General features: G+C 40.1%; 1 protein-coding gene across 1 annotated transcript; it reads right to left on the minus strand.

Annotated features, from left to right (window-relative positions):
* Nucleotides 1-210: 210 nt before the first annotated feature.
* Nucleotides 211-22,900, minus strand: LCA5 (lebercilin LCA5). Its single transcript, XM_030555800.1, has 8 exons — nucleotides 22,783-22,900; nucleotides 21,350-21,733; nucleotides 17,419-17,948; nucleotides 15,161-15,298; nucleotides 12,216-12,312; nucleotides 7,385-7,533; nucleotides 5,369-5,507; nucleotides 211-3,932 (listed from the first exon to the last, which is right to left on the minus strand). Exons 2-8 carry the CDS (start codon nucleotides 21,546-21,548, stop codon nucleotides 3,130-3,132), a joined length of 2,055 nt encoding a protein of 684 aa, XP_030411660.1. The 5' UTR covers nucleotides 21,549-21,733; nucleotides 22,783-22,900; the 3' UTR covers nucleotides 211-3,129.
* Between the last annotated feature and the right edge of the window lie 893 nt (nucleotides 22,901-23,793).

Genomic DNA, 23,793 nt, shown 5'->3' on the forward strand with positions numbered 1-23,793 from the left:
CCTTTGGTTTGTTTTCAGGTATATATTACTTAGCTTTGTGTTTCATTCGGTAAAGTTTGTGCTTTAGATTTGAAAAACACACACATTATGCAGTAAATAAGCATGACTGGTAATTTTGCTACAAAGAAAATCGGCGTAAAGATTCATGAAAATCACGAGTCAAGAAAACTGGTTTGCTGAAGGTGATCTCCATACAAAAACTTTACTCAAATTCTTTAATAAAAACCATTCTGTTAAAAATCAAGATTGTTATGATTGGAATTTTTATACAGAAAATGAATCAGAAGTTACAAAAGCAACTGACATTACATAATAAATATAACTGGAATTAATACATACGAGAACAGTACTACAGCATCTCTTTATAAACATTAAAAATGATTATGTCTATGGCATGTTAATTTAACATCTCAATTATAAAATTCTCTTTGCTTTGTAGTAAACGAACACATACTAAGTATTTATTCTCGCACTAAAAATGTTAAAAGCTGCTTTTTCATGGTAGGAGGGTCCAGGCATCTGAGCATGGCCCTCTCCATCAGCCCTCTGAGCATGCCACAAGACACTGGAAGATGTGCTCATCATCCATCATGGACCTTTTGTAAGTGTTTGGTTGGAGACATTCATGAAGAAATGTTGTTCTCTCCAAAATTATGTATGGCAGCTGGAACTGAAGATTATAAATCATCAGCACTATGTATGCACAGCTGGGGATGACAGGCCAGATTCTGGCCCATGTTACAGCCCTTTATGTTGTTGCAGTATTGAAGAAGGGCTCTGAAGTTATTCTGAATGGGCAGGTCAGAGTTCCACTGGCATGAAGAATGCTAGCCAGGTGCTGAGACAGCATAGCTGACTCTCCGATACACCCTCCTGGCTCACCTTGGAAAGGGGGCGTACTAGGCGCATGGTTGAAGGAGACAGGATGACCAGAGCACACTTTGCACCTGTGATCCCAGGGCTGCATAGCAATCCCTTGAGGCTCTTACAAAACTAGCTAAATTTAGAGTAGCTCTACAGCCAGACTAGTCCCTGGCTGCCAAGAGGATGAGGGAAACAAAGGTGGCTTAAAGCCACCTTTGCCTCCCTCTCTCCTCAGCTATGCTGAGCACAAGTCTGACACAATTAGAGATCTTTTCTAGCCTGATATATCTGGGACCAAACAACTTCTTGCATGACAAGAAATTCTGTGAAGATGTGGAAAAAGATGCTGATCCTGAGATACTTGTTTTCTATGTAGGGTCTTCTGTGACTCACTATGGCATGAGTTCCTTTTACATTCTCTTTTCACCTATTCCTTTATTCTAGGTGACGGCTTGTCATTCCCTGCTTACTACATGTTCCTTTTCATAAAGATGAAATTACATGTGCCTTCCCGTATCACCACAAGGAGGCACTCCGAATGCATCACAGATAGCAGATGTCAACAGTCAAAGGGAGGTACTCCACATCAAGGGCAAGACACTTCTAGCTGCCTTTGGTGTGGAATATGGTGTTTTATCTATTTTCCTAAGTTAGCTCGTTGACGTGGGAGTCTAGTGGTTGCTCCCGAATGCAGGCTCTCTCACATAACAGCACATTGCACCATTAGCCAACCCGTGTTTATATTTGTATGCATTTTACATTAAATAATAAAGCTCCCTGTGAACAGTACAGTGCTATGCTTTATGCATCAAACTACAGAGTCCAATACTAGAGTTGAAAAAAATTAAGAAAAAACACAAAGCCAAGTATACAAACTCACAAGATGACCCATTAGCAGTTCTGAACATTTATAATTTTCAAGAAAATATTTTTGTCCAATTATAATTTTTTTTTAACATGGAAAAAAGATCAACAGCAGGGGTCTGGCCTGGAAGATAAAACAAGTATACACTGTACTAGTACATACAACAGAGGGCTAAATCACATTGTACACCCAACTGGAATGATTTAATTAGGACGGAGAGAGGGAGAGGCAATGGGCTGAGAACTTCTATGGGTTTCTCCAGCATCAGTTCTCTAATAGACAGTAGGCAAGATGTTTCTATGAAGGGAGAATGAGCAACAACTCCAAATTATAAGCATCTTCTATATTTAAAGTATTCCAGATCTCATTTATAGCACATTTGTATCAATATATCAGAGCACCTTCTCAGATTCTGAAATCAGTCAACTGATAGCATGGATTTATAGAATTTAAGGTTTCTGCCTTCTCACACAAATATTTGGGTAGGTTATGTTTAGCAATGCACACTATTCTCATCTCAATTTATCTCATCTCAAAACTAGCTTATAACAAAAAGGTTGATGGGGCCATAACTCATAGCCTTCCAAATTGTAGGCTGAATTATCCTTCCTCCCCTCATTATCTGTATTATTTTTAGTCCAACTGGGGAAAGCAAACAACCAACCAAACTCCAGCAGCTATATATAGGACCTGCATTAACTGCACTGAATCTGCTTTGAAGTATTTGAATATCCCAGTGGAATAATGGCATTGCACAGCCTGGCAGGAGACAAGAGTGTGGAAAGTATCATGGGACCTTTACGTAGCCACAGGCAGAGACTAGTGAGAAAAGTGACGCAGGTCATCTTTGGCTCTAGAAAAGCAGGTATAAGCGTTCCCCAACTACTTTCCCTCCCATTCAAATCCATGGAAGAGCATTAGTGGTGGCCTTTTGGAATACCACCAATGTGCCCTGGCAGTTGAACAGATTTGATAGTGGCAAACACACATACAGAGAGTAGACTGGAATATGAGTAGGGTAGAAATAGTATCACCTCCTGAATGAAGAAGTGAGCAAATACCCAAACTCAGTTGCATTACATTGGAATCTGTCAGGAAATTCCCTCAAGATTATTGGCTGTAGTATGTAAAAAGTAATCACTGCAACTCCTTATTTTCATGGACTGTAGGAAAGATACATTAAAAAAATATAACTGCACAAGGAGCCAGACTGGTTAGAGTAGGCCAGACCGGTTTATCTGAATATGCAGTGTATATTTCCTCTATACATATATTTATCTATTGAAATCATCCCTTCACAAGGCTTTAATATCTGAAACTTTTAAAATCTGTATAAAATAAATACTGTATTAAAATATTTGGATAGCATCTTCACACACAAGTTATATAAAAGGTGATCATCACAGGATTACTTCTTCAATTTCATCTTCGAAAGAATCAACAGCATTAACTGCTGGCCGGCTTGTTGTGTGCTGTAAACGGTGCCTATTTGGGTTAAAATGTCTTCCTTCACTGAAAAAAAAATCATCATCTTTAACTTTATTGCTTTTGCCTGGAGGAAGAGCACTGCCGGAATCATAGTCAGCTTCCAAAGGACTTGAGTCACTGCTTTTAGGTGGAGCGATGGTGTTGGCACTAGTTCCAAAAAGTTGCTCCATTAAATTAGACTTTTTCTCTTTCTTAGTATTGAAATCTGTATTTTCCTTAGTATTTTCTTCTAAGACAATACTTTTTTGATTAAGCCAACTTGGCCTCCCCGATCCTTTCCCAAAGGAAGGTACGTAACTACCAAATGTCAAATCATTACTTGAATCTGTGGTTCTAACATTTTGCCGCTTCTGTCCTGCTTTTGTAATAACATCATGGCTGTCATATACTGGAAATCCATTAAATAATTTCTCTGTGGTCTCTAAGAACTGGTAGGTTTTCTCATTTTTCTCTAGGGAGTCAGATTTTGATGCTGTATCTGTGAGGTGTGCTTGTGAAGCAAGTTTCATACTAATAGTGCTTTGAGTTTCTCTGTCAATTTTATACATTTTAGCCAGCAGCAATTCTTTTTTTTGTCGGTCTTCTTCTAGTTTTTCAGTGTTGTATATCTCATTTTCAATTTTATATATTTCTGACTCAATTCTTGCCTCCTCTTCTTTAGCCAATAAAAAGTTATTTTCTTTTTTCCTTCTGTCAAATTCTTCTTTTTCCCACTCTGCATGCAATTTTTTAAAAAGTTATTTGACATTTTCTAATATTTAAAAGGAATTTTTAAGTCATATATAAAAACAGAGCTTTTATAATTCTTGCAACTAGCACTGGTTTTTAAAGAAGTCATTTTTCATAAACATATTTACAATTAGACACAGGCTAAATCTTCTATCCTAACTTAAAACAACATACCAATTTTGTAGTATAGTTGCATTATTCATCTCTTTTAGTACTTTCATATTCTACTGATTTTATCCTTGCCCTGTGTTTGAACAGAGATGAATATAACATCGTTGATTTTAATAACTCTGACAGTGTGCTTTATATTTCTCTGTTAACATCACTGACTTCAAGACAACTTTGGAATATACTTGTTTTCTGAAGTGCTACTGCAAAGCCAACTGGATAACAAAATACAAAATGAGTAATAATTTTCAGTGGTTTGTTTTTAAGTTTTCCTACAGTAGGGAGCAATTAAAAATACTACCTCTTCCTCACTTGCGTGTCTACAGGCCATAGTGTGTGTTGAAAATACCTCTGCACAAGCTTTCTGTGCACCATCAAGTGAACATAAATGATTATTTACAAAAACAGACACATTACTTTTCACAGGTAAAAATGGCTACATGAGGTGTAAGGGGGTGAAAATCAGGTCCTTCCACATATGAACTGCATACACAATGGATTTAAGAGTTTGTGGCCAAGTGATTGTACACACAAAGTTGCATGCACACACAAAAAGGCAATTTTCTGAATATTTACCCATCCAAAAAATAATTGTCCAGTCTAAATATGAAGTTTTAAGGTAGGGTCAGAGTGGAACAAGAACAACCTGATACACGTGTACAGAATAGATCCCCCAATCAGGAATCCTCTCTGAAGAGCTGGGACATGGACCTCGGTGGTGACGGCACTAACTTGTACTGTACTTTATACCAAGCTTATGAAAACAAACTGCAACAGTTAATATTTTTCATCTATATATGGCATAGCATCTCCCACTATGAAAGAGAAGTAGGAAGCTGAATTTCAATGGGGAATGCTAGGGAAAAAAAATCTTATTTTTACAGTAAGGTGGACGAGAGTGCTAATATTAGGACTATTTTACCCCAAGACACCAGGGGCAGATTCTCAGTCGGTGCAAACTGTCCATTGACTTTTTTCATGGATATTTTTTTCAGCTGTGGTTCTCCACAGTTGGTATCTGGCTTTGAAGGCTTGTCTTGGGGCAGCAATAGCAGGGCACAGGAAGGAGGTTACTTTGTATTCCTTAATATTTTCTGTTTTGACCTTGTTCATGTTAAATCATTTATCCTTTTTAGTGGTTTTCCTTTTCCAGAATCAATTTGTTGTTTTCAAGAGAAGTGTTACAGGCCTCATTTGATTCGTATTTTGTTTTGTCTAGATTTTCCAGCTTGGCAGTAGCCACAGTTTTCTTACCGTCACATAGTTTCTGGGCTTTCTCCTCTAATGCCTGCAGTTCATGGTCATGTTTCATTTTCTCCTCTCTCTCCCTGTTCCATTCTTGACTTAGATGCTCTGCTTGTTCTTTCCATCCTTTCTTCTGAGTTTCCTGTTCCTGATGTAAATTGATAAAAGAAAGCGTGATAGAAAATTTCTGCAACAGCTTTTTTTGTTTATTTTTAAAACACAAAATCTTCTGAATTGGAATGATATTAAGGACTTCAATGAAGCCACTTCAGTTTATCTCAGCTGGGGAAATGGCCCTAAAACTCTTATCAGACCTAACATGGTCTTAAGTACTCGCAAATCATCAACTTGATTTTGTATGGCATCTTTAAAAGAACCTGCATCCTGTAATGCTTCATACTAAAATTTATTTGTTCTGTGTTTGTATAGCGCCTAGCACAATGAAGTCCCGGTCCATTGGCTGGGAACGGCAAACCCCGGCCACTGGGAGCTGCGGGGGCTGTGCCTACAGACGGTCAGTGCAAACAAAATGTCTCGCGGCCTGCCAGCAGATTATCCTGATGGGCTGCGTGCCGAAGGTTGCCAACCCTTGGCCAAGGCAGAACACCCAAATCTACTACATTTTAAAGTATCAGAGGGGTAGCCGTGTTAGTCTGGATCTGTAAAAGCAGCAAAGAGTCCTGTGGCACCTTATAGGCTAACTGATGTATTGGAGCATGAGCTTTCGTGGGTGAATACCCACTTCGTCGGATGCACGTTTTAAAGGACTCTTGCACCAAAGATTATAGATAATAGAGGAGAAGATTTTAGAACTAAAGACCTAGGAATCAAACTGCCAACCTTAAAAAGCTTCAGCTGTTATAGAAAACAGCAACACAGGCCTCCCAAAAGCACCACCCTAATGCTCTATCTGCTGAACTGATTCCCAGCTGTAGAGAAACATATTCAAGGTTTCAGTCCTGGTAATCAAAACTTCTTGAAATTGATCCAAGCAACTTTAGGGAACCACTTCTCTCTCTGACATCATGACTTTCTAAATCATTACTTTCTTCTGAACTAACAAGAATGGTCAACCACAAGGATAAAAATTCTGTGAAGGAGGAAACAAGGCTTTCCAAATATGAAATTTCCTTCAGGCAGAGATCACAATGACCATGAATCTCAGTGCCTCCTAAGCTGAAAGTTACACTTTTTTTAAGCTTAGCTTTCCCACAATTAGAAAGAACATATTACAAATGTAGGGAGGGAAACAAACAGGAGATCCTTGTGGATATTTCACTTTTAAGCAAAGTCCAATGTATTCAATGATTCTACAGATATGGAATTTACAGCAGACTTGGTAGTCTCTACCTTTCTTAACGAACACCTTCTGGTAGCTCCTCTGTGCATAAGTTACAATTCTCATACCCTTTAAACATTTGTACAGTGAGTGCAAGTAGATCTAAGAAGGTGAACTTATATTACCTTACACTTCACTTGAATTTTGGTCTGATGGCTCAAAAGTATTAAAAATCAGAGAGATACTATTTTATAACGAAGATGTTAACAGCAAAAAACATTGGGATAAAGATAACAGAAATATATTTCATGCTTTACGTAGAGGAGCACTACTAGATAGGATTTGGACACTAGTGCAATGGGACGAAGTGCTAAAATCCATGATTGTGGAAGAAGGCTGGAAGTTAAAAGTAAATCATAATTAAGGCTCAGCAAAAATACTGAGAACAAGGGACTGCTCATATATCTAGACTAGAAACAGAGAAGGAGAAAGAAACCAAAATGTCAAATCAGTAGAGATTACAGTGAAATGATAAAAGGTAATAAAAGAAGCAGAGCAAGTTAACGATAGTCAACAGGATTCAGAGGAAAGTGAAATGTAAACAGGGTTATGTAAAACCGTAATTTTGTCTATCTGAGAGCCTAATCATTTTCCTAAGATATGAGGATGTCTTTCCTAAAATATAAATTAGACCTTAGGAAATGTAGCTTCTTAAGTGGATTATTTGGAACTATAAAATAACTCACCATTCTGAGAAGTGTCTCCTCTTCCTTCTGATCTGTTACATAAACAGAAACAAACTCTGGTGGTGGAGGAAATTCTATCGGTGAGAAGTACCCACTAGTCTGTACTCCTTTTGTAGTCTGGATTCCTTTTTTAGTATTCTGGCTACAGGCTGTAATAAATATATACAAAAAAAAAAGCAAGTCAAATTTTATTTTTTTTTGTAATTCAAAATATTCACAAATAAAAGGAAACCCAAAATTAAAAAAAAAATCTTTGCTTCTCATGAATTTATACCTAAGAGCTAATAGTATTCCTATAACTTAGAAGAATACATAAAAGCACCATGATCCAGTGAGGATCAGCAGGGTTTTTTCTGTTTGTTTGTTTTTGTCTTTATTGTGGCTGATCTCTAAAGAAAAAAAGAAAAAGAAAATTCTATATCCATTTTGATGAAATTTTGGAGCAAAAACAATTACATGAAAGGACAAAAAATAAATCAACACAGAACAAAAAGTTACATGTTTCTGAAAGTATCTTAACGTCAAAGTACTTCATAATTAGGGCCAATAGGAACCTGTGGGAAATGCTGCCAAATTCTAAGAAGCTTTCCCGAGATTCTGGGAAAGTGTTTGGAAAAGTCTGAAGATATTTTTAATATATCCACAAATAATGAGTTAATTTAGTAGATTTAAATATCTAAAAATATCCCCCTTGGATACTTTTCCCCCACAATCTGCCAATGGTCTAAATTTTGTCTATTTTGTCTATTTCCCCTCCCTCACAGATGGTCTTTTTGTTTCTCTAGAAGGATCAATTTTAATACTATAGCATAGTCTATTGCTTGCATTTTTGAGACTTGCAACCTTGTCTCTGTGGAATAACCTTTCAAATTAACCTAAGAACACTGGATGATGCAACTCCACCAGAGAGGTCCTTTGGGGCCATCTGCCTGTCCCAAGTCAGGATAAAGGAGGAGGATTGGGCGTGGGGCTAGCAACTCCACCCCGTAAAAATCAATTTGCTACAGAAACGCCAACAATAGAGACAACAGAGACTTTTACCCTGGAAAAAGAAGGGTCTTCAATTCAAAGATGCATGACGCTGGGTGGTAAAAGCCGTGAGGAAGCCACTAAGCCGATTACCCTTCTTGCAACCAGGAGGATTACCATAGGCACATGGAACGTGAGGACCATGTACGAGTCAGGAAAGATGGCGCAGGTTGCAGCAGAGATGAGGAGTAACAACCTGACCCTATTAGGCATTAGCGAGATAAGATGGAAGCAAGCGGGACAGAGATGACTATTGACAGAAGAGCTGTATTCAGGACATGAAGAGAGCGATGCACCCCACACACAGGGAGTAGGCTTCATGTTGTCCAAGCAGGCACAGAGAGCACTGATTGGTTGGGAGGCACATGGTCCCAGGATTATCATAGCATTCTTCAGAACTAAAATGAAGAGGATTAAGATGAATGTTGTTCAGTGCTATGCTCCAACTAATGACAGCGAAGAGGAGGACAAAGATTATTTTTACAACAGATTCCAGAAAATACTAGAGATTCTCCCAGACAAAGACATCATCATCCTTATGGGAGACTTTAATGCCAAAATTGGACCTGACAACACAGGATACGAACAAGTCATGGGGACCCATGCTCTGGGAGAGATGAGTGAGAATGGAGAGAGATTTGTGGATTTGTGTGCACTTAACAACCTGGTCATAGGAGGTAGCATCTTTCCTCACAAGCGGATCCACAAGAGTACCTGGGTATCACCAGCAGGCACGACAGAAAATCAGATCGATCATGTCTGCATTAGCAAGAAGTTTAGAAGATCCTTGCAGGACGTTAGAGTTAGAAGAGAAGCAGACGCGGCATGCGACCATCAGTTAGTAATGGCCAGATTGAAGCTGAAGCTGAAAAAGAACTGGATAGACACGTCAGACAGAAGAGTGAAGTACAACGTCAGCCTTCTGAAGGACCATAAGACCAAGGAAGATTTTGGACTGAGGCTGAAGAATAAGTTTTCAGTATTACAGGATCAGTCTGAGGAAGAGGAAGACAGTGTACTAAACTGATGGCAGAAAGTGAGAGAGACACTTAGGTCAGTATGCCAGGAAGTGCTTGGAATTAAGAAACACCAGCAGAAAGAGTGGATCACAGCAGAGACCTTGATCAAGATAGAAGACAGAAAGAAGAAGAAGGCAGCAGTCAACAACAGCAGGACTAGAGCAGCAAAGGCCAAAGCTCAAAAAGAGTATGTTGAAGCCCACAGAGCAGTGAAGAGGAATATCAGAAAGGACAAGAGAGAGTATGTGGATGAACTGGCAGCAGAAGCGGAGCAGGCAGCATACAGTGGTAATATGAAACAGCTGTATGATACTACCAAGCGACTGTCTGGAAAGTTCAGCAAGCCAGAACGTCCCGTTAAAGACAAGCAGGGAAAGTCTATAACAGGAATAGAACAACAGATGAACAGATGGGTGGAGCACTTTGAGGAACTCCTGAACAGACCAGCATCACCAAATCCACCAGATATCAACTCAGCTAACGAGGACCTTCCAATTAATTGCGATAAACCAACCAGAGACAGGATCAGAAAAGCCATCACCATGATGAAGAATAGGAAGGCGGCTGGACCTGATGACATCCCAGCAGAGGCCCTGAAAGCAGACCTGGATGCTTCAGTGGAAATGCTGTACCCCCCCTTTGAGAAGATATGGGAAGAAGCAGTGATTCCAGTAGACTGGAAAGAGGGATATCTCATCAAAATCCCCAAGAAAGGAGACCTTAGCAATTGTGCCAATTATAGAGGAATCACACTCCTGTCGGTGCCAGGGAAGGTCTTTAACTGAGTCCTCTTAGAGAGAATGAAGGATGCTGTCGATCCACAGCTACGAGATGAACAGGCAGGTTTCCGGCAGAACAGATCATGCACAGACCGGATAGCAACGCTTCGCATCATAGTCGAGCAGTCTATAGAGTGGAACTCCTCGTTGTATATCAATTTTGTTGACTATGAGAAAGCGTTTGATAGCGTGGATCAAGAGACCCTTTGGAAGCTCCTTCAGCACTACGGCATCCCAGCAAAGGTGGTCAACCTGATTAAGAACTCATATGACGGTATACACTGTAGAGTGATCCATGGAGGGCAGCTTACTAACACCTTCCAGGTACAAATTGCAAGGATGCTTGTTGTCACCATTTCTCTTTTTCCTCGTCATTGATTGGATCATGAAGACATCCACCTACGAGAGCAGGAATGGAATCCAGTGGACGTTGTGGACCCAGCTTGATGACCTGGACTTTGCTGATGACCTTGCACTTCTTTCGCACAGTAAACAGCAGATGCAAGAGAAGATCAACATAGTGGCAGCCACGTCATCACAGGTTGGCCTCAACATTCACAAGGACAAGACCAAGATCCTTAGGATTAACTCCACCAGCAATGACCCAGTCACACTGAATGGAAGCCCCCTGGAAGAAGTGCAGTCCTTTACCTACCTAGGTAGCATCATCGTCCAGCAGGGTGGCACAGACGCAGACATCAAAGTATGGATTGGTAAGGCAAGAGCAGCCTTCTTACAGCTCAAGAAGATCTGGAGCTCTAGAGAGCTGTCTTTGGCAATAAAAATTCGACTGTTCAACTCCAATGTGAAATCAGTTCTACTGTATGGAGCTGAAACCTGGAGGACAACCAAAACAACCATCAGGAAGATCCAGACCTTCATAAATAGCTGCCTCAGAAGGATTCTCCAGATCCACTGGCCAGACACCATCAGTAACATCCACCTATTGGAGAGGACCTGTCAACTCCCAGCAGAGGAAGAAATCAGAAGGAGAAGGTGGGGTTGGATAGGACATACACTACACAAGCAGCCAACTAACATCACCAGACAGGCACTGCGGTGGAACCCCCAAGGCAAGCGGAAAAGAGGCAGTCCAAGAAACACCTGGCGACGTGACCTTCAAGCTGATAGCAAAAAAATGGGCTATACCTGGAACCAGTTAGAAGGAATGGCCCAGGACAGAGGACTCTGGAGATCTGTTGTTGGCGGCCCATACCCCGATTGGGGTGACGGACATGAGTGAGTGAGTGAGTGACTGGATGATGCGTAATAGCAGGATATTTCCATTAAAGGGATCAGCCATAAAATAGTTTAAAAGTATTGACATCAAAACCTGCTTAAAATGACACAGAAAAGACTGCTTGCCTTACTCCTGGTGAGTAATCTTACTGATTCTGTATGAGTGCATCTGGCCCTATATACATAAGTAAAACAAGCTTTCAGTCTGCCTGCAGATTCAAGAAGACATCAGTACACTGATTTGCATTTGAAAAATTATCTTCAGTCACATGGACTATACTACTTTTTTCAATGCATACGTAAATTCTGCTCTACAAACTGGAATTAGCAAAAATTCAGAGAAACCCTAAATCCATGATAATGGTGCATATTTCCAGTGGGTCTAATTATAATCAAGCTACCTGCTTGATTACTAGTTGTGATTTAATAGCAAACTATTTCTAAACAAAGCCCTTTCCCCATCCCCCCATGAACATTTGGGATAAATGTAAACTGTTGAATTAAGAGCAGACAGACTTAGTTGTTTTGTTGGGGGTAAGGTGGCTTCATTGTACTATTATTAGAGGGACAGTCAAATAAAAAATTACAGTGCATGTCATTGGTTGTTTTGACTGCTGTGTTTTACAGAGAGTAAAGAACTCCATAGCCTGGGACAGGACCTGAAAGGGTCAAAATGAAACAAACACTTAATGGCTTGAACACTGAAAAAATAATAGAGTCTATTTGGTAGTAGCTTTTCAGTTTATATCCTTTTTTTAAAATTACCTTTTTTTCTTTGTGTAACATCCGTTTCTTTTTTAGGTGATGGCTTCAACATACGGTTAGCATATATATTTTTTGCATCAAGTTCTCTCTCTTTTTCCTGATAATGAATGAGGTAGAGGCAGTAGAGTTAAATTAATAAAGTTACATCAACTTATATTTAACAGCCATTGAAATAAATTGTGGCAAGGCTAAGCAACTATGCAGTTTAAGGGAAAATTATATATATAGTTCATTCTTCATTGATTGAATAAGGTCCTTGATTATTCAGCACAATGTTTAAAGAAACTGTTCAAATCTTTAAATCACATTTCTAGTACATGGTTTCCTCCCCTCTCAAAAATCAACTGATTGCCAAAATACTCTCTCACATTTAGTATTGTATCTTTGAATTTAGCTAAGATAAAACTGAAGGCCAATATGTTCATACAAAGGTGCTTAACATTTTAGAAAGCTAAATTACAGATGCATGTGCCTACCATGTTAATTTTTTGTATTATATAAAGTAAAAAAAAAAATCACATTAGCATTACTACCTGCTACTGGACCGGGCAGTAACTCTGACAAGCAGGATCCGCTACATTACAGCTTTGGCAGCATTGTCAGAATTGGCCCTGGGTGTATTATTCAGAAAGAGAACACAGCAGACGATATGAAAAATGCAAGTACAGTAACTCCCCACTTAACGTTGTTGTTATGTTCCTGAAAAATGCGACTAAGCAAATCCAATTTCCCCATAAGAATTAAGGTAAATGGGCGGGGGGGCAGAGTTAGGTTCCAGGGAAATTTTTTTCACCAGATAAAAAACTATTTTTTATATCTATCTATCCATCCATTCATCCATCCACATAAACATAGTATAAGTTTTAAACAAACAATTTAATATTGTACACAGCAATGATGATTATGAAGCTTGGTTGAGGTGGTGAAGTCAGAGGGTGGAAGAAGGTGGGATATTTCCCAGGGACTGCCTTACTGCTAAATGATAAACTAGAACTTGGCTGAGCCCTCAAGGGTTAGCACATTGTTGTTAATGTAGCCACATACTCTACAAGGCAGCTCAAATGGAGGGAGGGGAGACAACTTGGCAGACAGAGACAGACACACATACCGTGTGTGTGAGAGAGAGATGCGCATTACCCCTTTAAGTACGCTCAACCACTCTAAGTAGATTGCCCTTTTAAGTAGACCATGAAGTTGAGACAGCAGCTGCTGTGAGCACAGCTCCCTCCATCCTGAGCCCTGTTGTGTCCTCCCACCTCCACTCTATGGAAATGCAGTAAGCAGGGGGCAGGAGTGTGGGGTGGGAACACCCTCATATTCCCCCCCCCAACCCAGCACAGCAAGCAGGAGGCTCCCGAGAGCAGCTCCAAGGCAGAGGGCAGGAGCAGCACATGGCAGTGGGAGGAGGGACACTTGAACTGCTGGCAATTGATAGCCTGCTGGGCAGCTGCCGCACAGGGAACTTAGGGGAGCTGATGAAGGGCTGTCAGTCCACCCTGGTTCCAAGCCCCCACCAGCTAGCTCCAACAGGCTGCTCTTTCTGCAAGCAGCTGCCAAACAACATTATAGGGGAGCACTGTGCAACTTTAAATGAGGATGTTCTCTAATTGCTCAGCAGTGTAACAACGAAACATTAACTGGGATGACTTTAAGTGAGGAATTACTGTACCATAATTTGTGTGATGGTCAGCCTGGGGGAAATAGGCCCTGTTTCAACAAGGTAGATAGTACATGCTTATGTAAGTATATGAATAGTCCTTTTGACTTCCGTGCTTAAATACCTTGCTGAACTGGAGCCATAAAGATTATCTTTGGAGCAATGCAGAGATTAAAATTGATGCAGTTGTGAGAAAAATGCCATTTTTTTTGCCTTAAGCCATATACAATACTGGGATATATTCCCCTCACATAGCTCTTACTAAAAAGAACCTAGAAATAAATGTTGCCTAACCAGGAATACTGAATTTAGTTAATAAATAGTGCTGAGATTCTTCTGTTCATGAATGTATTTTTCAAGGTATCCTAGTCTTCTTTAAAGGAACACTGTCAACGTAAGACCCATTTATTTGAAACTAGCAAGTTTATTTAACTTTACTGGTAGCACTTTATATTACTGAAAATGAAAGTTTTAAAAATCCTATTTACTTTTCAGAGCACATGCCAGTTACTTTGAATCTCTCTCAGACTGGGCAGTTAACATTATTTAAGTCAGTTTCACTTTTATATCCTCCCATGGTGTTTAGCTGTTTAAAAACAACTTCTTCCAGTGGAACTAAAAGTCATGGAAATATTTCTAACAACCATAGGTTTCATGAAACCTTTCTACATAACCTATATTTTGGTCCAAATCCGAACTTGCAGCTTCTCTTTCAGGAAGTATTGACTAACGAAGTACTAAATAATACTGGGCATTATGATTTTTAAAACAATGATTCTTATAGCCTAATTTTAGAACTTGTACACCTAAAATGAGCAAGTAATTGCTTGTGCAGATAAAGTAACAATGCATGCCAATTGCCAGTAGCATATGCAATTACTCAATCTATGTGCACAGCTACCGTAATTGCATACGCAATTTAGGCATATTAATTGCATGTACTTATTTCCAGGTATGATTTTAAAAATCCAGCCCTTAGTTTTCTGTACAGCTTACAGTTTAGCAGTGATTTCTGATTGTGTACTTGACCTATCCTTTTCCTACCTAATGCAAATAATAAATAAAGGATGACTGATATTAACACATTCCCTTTCATACAGGGTATTCCAGAATCAGAGTTTAGGAGATTAAATTTAAAAAGAGAGAGTGAACCCATATGGAGAAAAATGAAGTTAATTTTGCAAGGAATGATTAAAATAAACTTGAAATATTTCAATAATAAAGTACTCTCACAGCTAAAAATACCTCAAAGTGGCTGGATTTTAATACTACAGTACATAATTTTTACCTTTAGCTTTTGATTTAGTTGTTGAAGATCTTCTTGGAGAGCTTTATTTTCTTCTTGGGCCTCGTGTACCTTTTTTTTCTCAGATTGCAATTGTCGCTGGAAACTGCTGTTATTCAGCTCAAGGCTTTTCTCCAAATCCTGCAGTTCATATGATAATAGAATGTTTTAAAAAAGCAACAGTTTTTTTAAAATAAACAAAATATATACAAATACTATTTGAGGGTCAAACCTGACTCTGTCTCTAGTGTGGTACAGAGGCCATTTGACTTTGTGTCCACAGCAACTTGATCAAATCCAGATGTTAACCAGAGGGGACAGCCACATCAGCTTTGGTTGGTGCACAACCTCACCTCACCCACATACAGGGAGATAACTCTGAGGAGGCACTGGGCATTCACAATACCTCCCAGATTCTGTATGTTATTGGACACAGAGGCGATGTGAGCCAACAGAGGGCTCTCAAACTGGCATATTAGAAATAAAAGAACATCCCCAGGAAAAACTGGGATAAGAATAAGGAGGAGGAGGAGACGACATCCTCGCAGATTTCCCAACCTTCCTTTAACCATTTTTAGTGAAGGTTTAATTTTGGGAGACCCTGTCCTTGTGACAGCTGTTCAACATGAACAGCATATGATGACACTGTGAGGAAGAAGAAAAATATCCAGAGTGCCTTTTAAGAAAAAAAATCACTTATCTCATATGGGATCACAAGTGCTAAAATGCATTAATTGTAAACCATAGACTCACCGGACTGGTAGGGACCTCGAGAGGTCATCTTGTCCAGTCCCCTGCACTCAAGGCAGGACTAAATATTATGTAGACCACCCCGACAGGTGTTTGTCTAACCTGCTCTTAAAAACCTCTAATGATGGAAATTCCACAACCTCCCGAAGCACTGGAATGAATTGCCTAACTACCCTCACAGTTAGGAAGTTTTTCCTAATGTCCAACCAAAACCTCCCTTGCTGCAATTGAAGCCCATTCCATCTTGTCCTATTCTCAAAAGTTAAGAAGAATTATTTTTCTCCCTTCTCCTTGTAACAACCTTTTCTTTACTTGAAAACTGTTATCATGTCCCCCTTTCTCTTCTCCAGACTAAACAAACCCAGTTTTTGTCAATTTTCCATCACAGGTCAAGTTTAATCATTTGTATTTATCTTTTATCTGTGGACTTTCTCCAATTTGTCCACATCTTTCTTGAAATGTGGTGCCCACAACTGGAAAATACCTGATTACAGTATGGCAGAACTAATGTTGTTTGGGTTCCCAACTCTACTTTTCCATACCTTGACATATTTGGATTTCACTTAAATTTAACCTAAGTCTTGAATTTCCTAGGTTAATAATGCTTGGGATTTTTTTTTTAAATAATTATACCATCTTTGTAATTTTTTTTACCTTAAATTTCCTACGTAGGCACTCAACCTTAACTCCATCTTAACACAGTCAAATATGAGTATAAATACCAGGCAAAAACGAACACCACACACAACTGCTAGACAGTTAAGTTACTCTTATAATGTTACAGGCCCAATATATAAATAGTTTTGACTTAAAAGAGCTCTTTTTCTTTCCCATGGCTATATAGTTTTGCTGACTAAGATGCAAACATTATGCACAGAATTCCTAAAATAAATACCTACTATACATGTATCTATACCACGAGATAACTTTGAACAACATGATGATAATTCTTTGAGGCTGACTCCACAGCCAGCCTATACAGAATAACCAAACATTGCATGGATGCTGAGTTGTATTAGTTTTCAAGTGAATTTGTTTTAAAAAAATATAATGTATTTTGTAGAACTTCAGCATAATATCCTCTAAAATCTGTGAGGATCCTCCTCTTATACACGCTACCTAGTCAAGCAGCATAAACTAGATTATGAAAAATTAAATTAGCTGCATACCTTTCTGGAAATTATTGCTAAATTGATTAGCATTTAAGTTAAAAATGCCAAGTCTATAATATAAAACACACAAGATAAAACATACCAGTAAATAACATTAATAAACACATATTTTACAATCTATGCAGTACACTATGATTGTGCATAGTCCTGTACAAAATTTACACGGTGTTACTTATTTGCAATAGAAACCATTTTCCATTCACCCTACTGCTGTAAAATGGATAATACAAGTTAATGTATGACGCTCATACTGGAAAGAAGCATTCCTACTCAATTTGTTAAATTAAATTGTTAAATTAAAAAAAATGTGGGTAGGAGAGGTCAGGAATGTTCTCTCACCTTAATTCTTTTCTCACTCTCATCCAGTCTGTTCTCTGCTGAGGCTAGCTTCTTTGCCAGTTCATCTCGTTCAGCTAAGTGCTTATCTTCAGAAAGCTTTTTCAATTTTTGCAAAGAATTTTTTGTCCTGTACAGTTCATCCTCTGAATCTTTCAGTCTTCTCTCAGTTGTGCGTTCTCTCTCTTGAGATTTTCGTAAGCGCTCCCTTAATATTCTAATCTCATTGTTATGTCGGGCGAGGAGCTGAGAGATTTCATTTTCTGTATCTTCAAACTTATTCAAGGCTTTCTCCTGCCTGTACTGAAGCCTTGTCAGTGCCCTGTTTTCTTTCTGCAGCTCATCTAGTTTGATGTGGAGTTCAGTTAGTTCATTCCGAAGCTCATTGATTTTTAGCAGTCTGGCAGAAAGAACCCTTTTTGTAACAAGATCTATATCTTTTGCAGGAGAATCCCTACTGAGGCTCTGGGAGCGAAAACCCCACCTTCTCCCTCTTTTGGCTGGTGCATATTTGGAAATTGGTTTCTTAGCGGCTTAAAAAAAAAGCAGATTTTACTGTAAGGAACTCAGCAAAGCCCATTGCTATTCTTTTCTATTTAAGCAGGCATCTTCCTTGAAATAAAGCCCTTTTCGCCTGAGAGATTTTTGTATAGTACCTACGTCATGGTGGTTTTCTTTAGAGAAATCAAACACAAAAATGTTTATTCTCATTTTCATAGCTACAAAATAGAGATTTGTGCTTATGATACACTGCAAAGCTGCTGTATACTTTGATTTTCTTCTTACTCGGACTTTGAAACCAATTATGCTGCTTGCAACCATCAGAATGAAATTATAAAGTAATCATCTGTTGTAGTTATATTCATTAATTTCAGCTTTCATTATGTGTTTAAGTAGAAATACTGTATCTCTGTACACGTTTAAAATGGTGATCACCAGAGCTTCAGCTAGTTTTGTAGCAAGCATGCAGCAATTTTATTAAATACATTCAAATTTTATTAGATACATATATAGTATTTCTGGAAACCTGCTACTGTACTTGCTATAAAGACGATAACAATGGGTTCATTGCAGTTAGAAAAAGAAGAAGTTCTAAACCTTATGAAAATTTGTTCTTCCCTGATAAATTTTAGTTCTGTCACATGTTATTTTCCAAGGAGCATTCTCATTTTAGTATTAATAGATACTAATCCCAATTAATTTAAAATATTATTTGTATGCGTGTTTCATATATACAACATACAGATACTATTTTAAAGTGATCTGGGATTAGTGGAGGTATATATATACACACACATTTTAATACATACAAAATACAATTGTATGTATTTTAATATATAAAAAGCTTGGCTTTAGTCTTTTTGCATAGCTCAAACCATAATCATGCTGCATAAGGCAAATAATCCATAGAAAAACTGTCATTTAGAGAACTGAATATATGCAGTTATTACTGAACTAATGCAGAATAGCCTTTAGAAGCAACATATTGGATGCCATCTTATACCTGCCATTGCAGCTTCTGAATCATGAGACTGGCATACAACAGAAACACACTACAGTACACAAATCAGGTATTAGCTAAGAGGGAGCATGCACTAGCTCCTCTATTTTCCTTTTGGCACTTATTGTATCTCCTCTATTCTACAGACAGCATTCTATGGCAAAACAGCAGCTTTTAAATCTTTTCTTAGTTTCCCCTAAGCATTTCACAAACACAGACTCATCCACTAATATTTCTATCTGAAACTCCGCTTTCCATAGCTTAATCATATACAATACTCAGTTTTCCTTTCATGGAGAGGATTTGGCACATTACATTCAGCTACAAAAGGGTCAGGTAATAATTATACCACAGGGCTACCCCCTGTTTCAACCTATTTAATGGGTTCAGATAAATCTACCAATATAGATTTTATTTTCCAATCCATATGAAGCACTCAAGAGTCTCACATATGGTTTTGCACTTTTGACCATCTGTATAAAACTGGGAACGAAAGGTTGGTGTGGTGATCCTGCCATTTCTGATGTATGTCTTCATACATCACCCTCTTTTCTCCACTACATATTGCAACAAAACCATGGCAATTTTGTTTCCCAGAGACCTACATGCGAAGCTAACATACAAACAGGCTGGGGGACTTGACACTCCTTAGCACAGCTATATTGAGCACCATGTCAGCGCCAAATAGGCCAACAAAGAAAGAGGGGTTGAAGCCATGATCCATGGGCATTTCATTGATTTGAGGCCTCATTATGATCTAGTCAGACCTCTTGCATAACAAAGTTCACAGAATTTCACTGAGTGATCCTGCATCAAGCCCACTGTGACAAATATTGTACCACATGCAATATATTTGGGAACTATTATACAGACTTTATTAATGTTATCTGTATCTTTGTGATACTACTGTATCACTCAAAAACTTATCTGCAAAAGCAAGAAACTAAAAATCAGTGTGTCAGAGGGTGATTAATACAAATCCTGGGACAAGTAAACAACTTGAAAAAAGTATCACAGCTAGGGAGAATTGAGAATTCAAAAGACAGTCTAGGGTATAAAGACAACGCGTGAACTAGAGGCCCTCATTTTAATCCAATCAACAGATGTGAACCTTTGTCCAAACCTTGCTGAAAGGCTGGAGAGACAAGGGTCTGCACATGACTGAGGCAGGCTTAAGTATGTGTTTAGACCTTTTATTTTTTGTGTGTTTTCTCTGCATTGCTTTTGTCCTTAAATAAAAGTACTTTGCTTTGGAAGAGTTGTTTCATTATTTGCAACCACTTGCATATATCGTCCATAGCCCCTTTGAGAGAAAGACAAGCACAGGTTCTGGATTCCAGTCAGGACTGCTGGAATAATCACAGTGAAGTGCAGCCTAAAACCCCAGTGAGAAGGGAGAGGTATGCAGGTCTCTGCCCAGAGAGACATGAAGGCTAGAGTCCTGAGACTTAAGAGGGCACTCCTTGAGCAGACCAGGGGAGTCAAAGAAACTGTGAGACTCATATACTCTATCTCAACCAGAAGTTATCTTTTAGAAAGACAGGATATATTATAACTTAAACTGGAAATTGTGTGCGATGACTCAGTATAAGCAGCTAAAACTCAGCATAGAGGCTGTTCGGTCATTATCCACCTTAGGAGTCACAGAGCTATTCTCTTCTCATTTCTTGCTGGGTGGGGAGTAGCGTGACCAGATGTCCCGATTTTATAGGGACAGTCCCGATTTTTGGGGTCTTTTTCTTATATAAGCTCCTATTACCCCACCCCCTGTCCCGATTTTTCACACTTGCTGTCTGGTCACCCTAGTGGGGAGTAAGTTCCATTACCTCCACAATCCCAGTCAGCAAAGCAGTTTACCCAAGGGGATTGAGGTGGGGGATGTGTTGGTAAAGGAGATGGGAGTGGAATGAATTTTAACTTTGGAGAATAATCAGATAAAGCACTTTTGTTTTTGAAGCTCCAAGGATGGGAATATGAATATTTCTTTTGAGAAAGAACACACTGTATACAACTGCAGTGGAAAGTCTAGTAAAACAGATATCCATAATAAAGATCTTTGGGACATTTTGTCTAAGAAATTATAAATATTATTCCCTGGATTTAAGTATTATATATACTGTATAACAAGGGTTTGCTTCAAGAAATCCAATGACAACCTTTGGAACATAAGCAGATCTGAAGTTCTGTTGCAATTAGAGGATGGGACCAGGGCAGAATTCACTTGTTTTTTTTATTTTCTTGTCAGAAAAAATAAATAATTCTAAAATTAAGTTTAGCAGAATTTTATAGACAAAGGCTCATTTCAGTTATCAAAGTAAAACTTACAGACCACTTACCAAACATAAAATAATTTATATTTTCTTCCCTCAAAGTTTAAAATACAACTGACACTAGTAGACTGTTTCAGGGTGCCATGTATTGTGATCTACTTACTTTGGTAATGCACAAGGCTACTCAAAGTCTCTGTTTTGTGATCTTTTTTCGCATGGCTTGTAGACTGAGAGCTTAGTGTAAGTGATCGGTCAGAGGCATGAGATGCATTATCTTCATCTGAATAGTAGGAGTTGCTATTTTTATCATCATCTGATATTCTGTCATGGTCAGAATCCAAGCTCTTTGTTCTTTCTCCCATTTCTCAAATCACAGTTGTTCTTCAGATTTTTCTCAAAGAATGTTCATTTTGACAGGGAAGAACTTTTTAGTAGTTAGAAGTAAAACTGTTGGCTCCTTTCCAAATCTTTTTTAGCCTCATGTTCAGAACATGAGCTCTTGGCATTCATTTTAGCAAGCAGTGGCCATCATTCATAATGCATTTTTCTACAACAGTTTAAAAAAAAGGAACTGAGAATATTTTAGTGGTTCAGTTTTTAGATTTCACACAGAAAACCCCCCAGAAAGGGCAAGATAATTCAGGATTCCCACAGTCTCATGCCAAACATGCCTGTGTATCAGGCTTGTCAGTTATGTCAACAGGAATAGGTATCACTCTGGGAATTGCTCGATAGCCTTTTTGGGTATTGCACACAAAAACACCTTTCCCCACCACCCAAAACAATGAAAGGGTGGATTTAAGCATTACATCATTCCACATTATAAAAAGTTATGAAGAGGTAATATTTGGACCACAAAACTGATGATGCATCTGACGAAGTGGGTATTCACCAACAAAGCTCATGCTCCAAAACATCTGTTAGTCTATAAGGTGCCACAGGATTCTTTGCGGCTTTTACAGATCCAGACTAACAGGGCTACCCCTCTGATACAAAACTGATGACAGAATTCTTAAAATTTGGACCCAGGGCTGAGGATCACAGGCTTTGTGGTATTTTGTTTTCATAGGAACACTCTGCAAGACTAAGTCAGGCACAAAAAATTAGTGAGGAGACACTCTGCAAATAGCTGATGATCAGTAAATGCCGACCTAGGCCTGAAGAGTTCTGGGCACAGCAAGGGACAGACAGACATGAAACACAAGGAAGTGGTTGTTATCCCAGCTAGTGAAGGTGCTGATGGAAAATCAGCAGCCTTGACTCCCAAGCCCCTCCCTTCTCCCCTCAAGCCCGTCCTCCCCACTCCCAGCCTCCTCTCCTCAAACCCCCTTCCCACTTCCATTCCCAGACCCCTCCCCCACCCCTCAAGCCCCCATACCCCTCCTCACTACTCCCAGCCCCCTCAAGCCCCCTCCCCAATCCTAACTCCCTCCCCCCCACTCCGCTGCCGGCCCTTCCCATCCCCCACACCGCCTTCGCCGACCCCCTCCCGCGCCATACTCCCAGCCCCTCCCCTATGAAGCCCCCCATCCCAGCCCCCGCCCCTTGCAATGAATCTGGGTCCATACGCCGCTCTGCCCGGCCCCCGCCCGGTACCTAGTGCTGCCGGCTCCGCGCCGCATCCTCTCCCCAGCCGACCCCGCAGGCGGTTGGCGGGCCCGGGCTGCGCTGCGCTTAAAGGGGCCGCCGCCCGTCTCGGGATATTTACAGCGGGTTCCAGGGCAACGGGGCAAGGAGGGAGGCGGGGAATGGGCGGGGCGGGCAGCGGGATATGAAGCCACCCATTGACTGCCCGTCCTGCCAAATCAACAGCCCAGAGCCAGTCCCTGCTCCTGATTGGCTTCGAGGCATGTGGAAGGCGCCCCTCCTATTGGCCGGGGGTTTGCGGGGGGTGCTCAAGATGGGCTGCTGATTGGCTAGTGTGCCAGAGCCTCGCCGTGTGAACTCTGGCCTTAGCGGGAGGGGGAAGAAGAGGGGGCGTCTCGCCGGGGAGGGGAAGCTAAGGCCAGGCCGGGACCAGGAGTCGACGCGACCCGCCCCGCTCCGCCTAGTGCGGTATCCTGGAGCCCCGCTGCCAGTCTTGCCCCCTGCACCATGGCTACAGCAGCGCCCCCCCCCCGAGCGGGACGCAGGGGGGCTGCCCCGCAGACAAGCCAGACTGACAGACCTGACCACCAGGACAACTTTTGTGGGGACCTGCCCAGTGTGATCAGCCACCGCCTGGCCTGTAGCACGCCCCCTCTGGGGTAAAAGCCCAACACCTACCCAGCACACTGCGGAGTCCCCAGTTGTCCCATATATCAAGAGAATATCTGACCCTTATTTGATGTCCAGGTTCCTGCACCAAGTCACACAGATCCTTCCTCACAAAAGCACTAAGGCTCAGATACTCATGTTCTGTTACTTTCTTTGTTGGGCCTGTCTTGTAGTTGGTGACTTATGGGTATTCTTCTGGCTCTGTCTATCTGTTTCTTCACTTCAGCAAGTGAGTATTGTAGTTTAAAGAATGCTTGATAGAGATCATGTAAGTGTATGTCTCTGAGGGATTGGAGCAAATGCACCATCATAGGACCTAATCACATCAGCCACACCATCAGAGGCTCATTC

Source organism: Gopherus evgoodei, chromosome 3, assembly GCF_007399415.2.
Source record: "Gopherus evgoodei ecotype Sinaloan lineage chromosome 3, rGopEvg1_v1.p, whole genome shotgun sequence".
Taxonomy (NCBI): Eukaryota; Metazoa; Chordata; order Testudines; family Testudinidae; genus Gopherus; species Gopherus evgoodei.

Bases quoted from the DNA above. Each gene is read 5' to 3' on its own strand.
- LCA5 (XM_030555800.1), bottom strand. From the start codon at position 21,548: ATGGGAGAAAGAACAAAGAGCTTGGATTCTGACCATGACAGAATATCA. The intron at 7,534-12,215 runs GTAATTTTAAAA...TATTTATTACAG, and splicing joins TGTTACACAAAGAAAAAAAG to CCTGTAGCCAGAATACTAAA. The intron at 3,933-5,368 runs GTAAGAAAACTG...AATTGCATGCAG, and splicing joins AGCCCAGAAACTATGTGACG to AGTGGGAAAAAGAAGAATTT.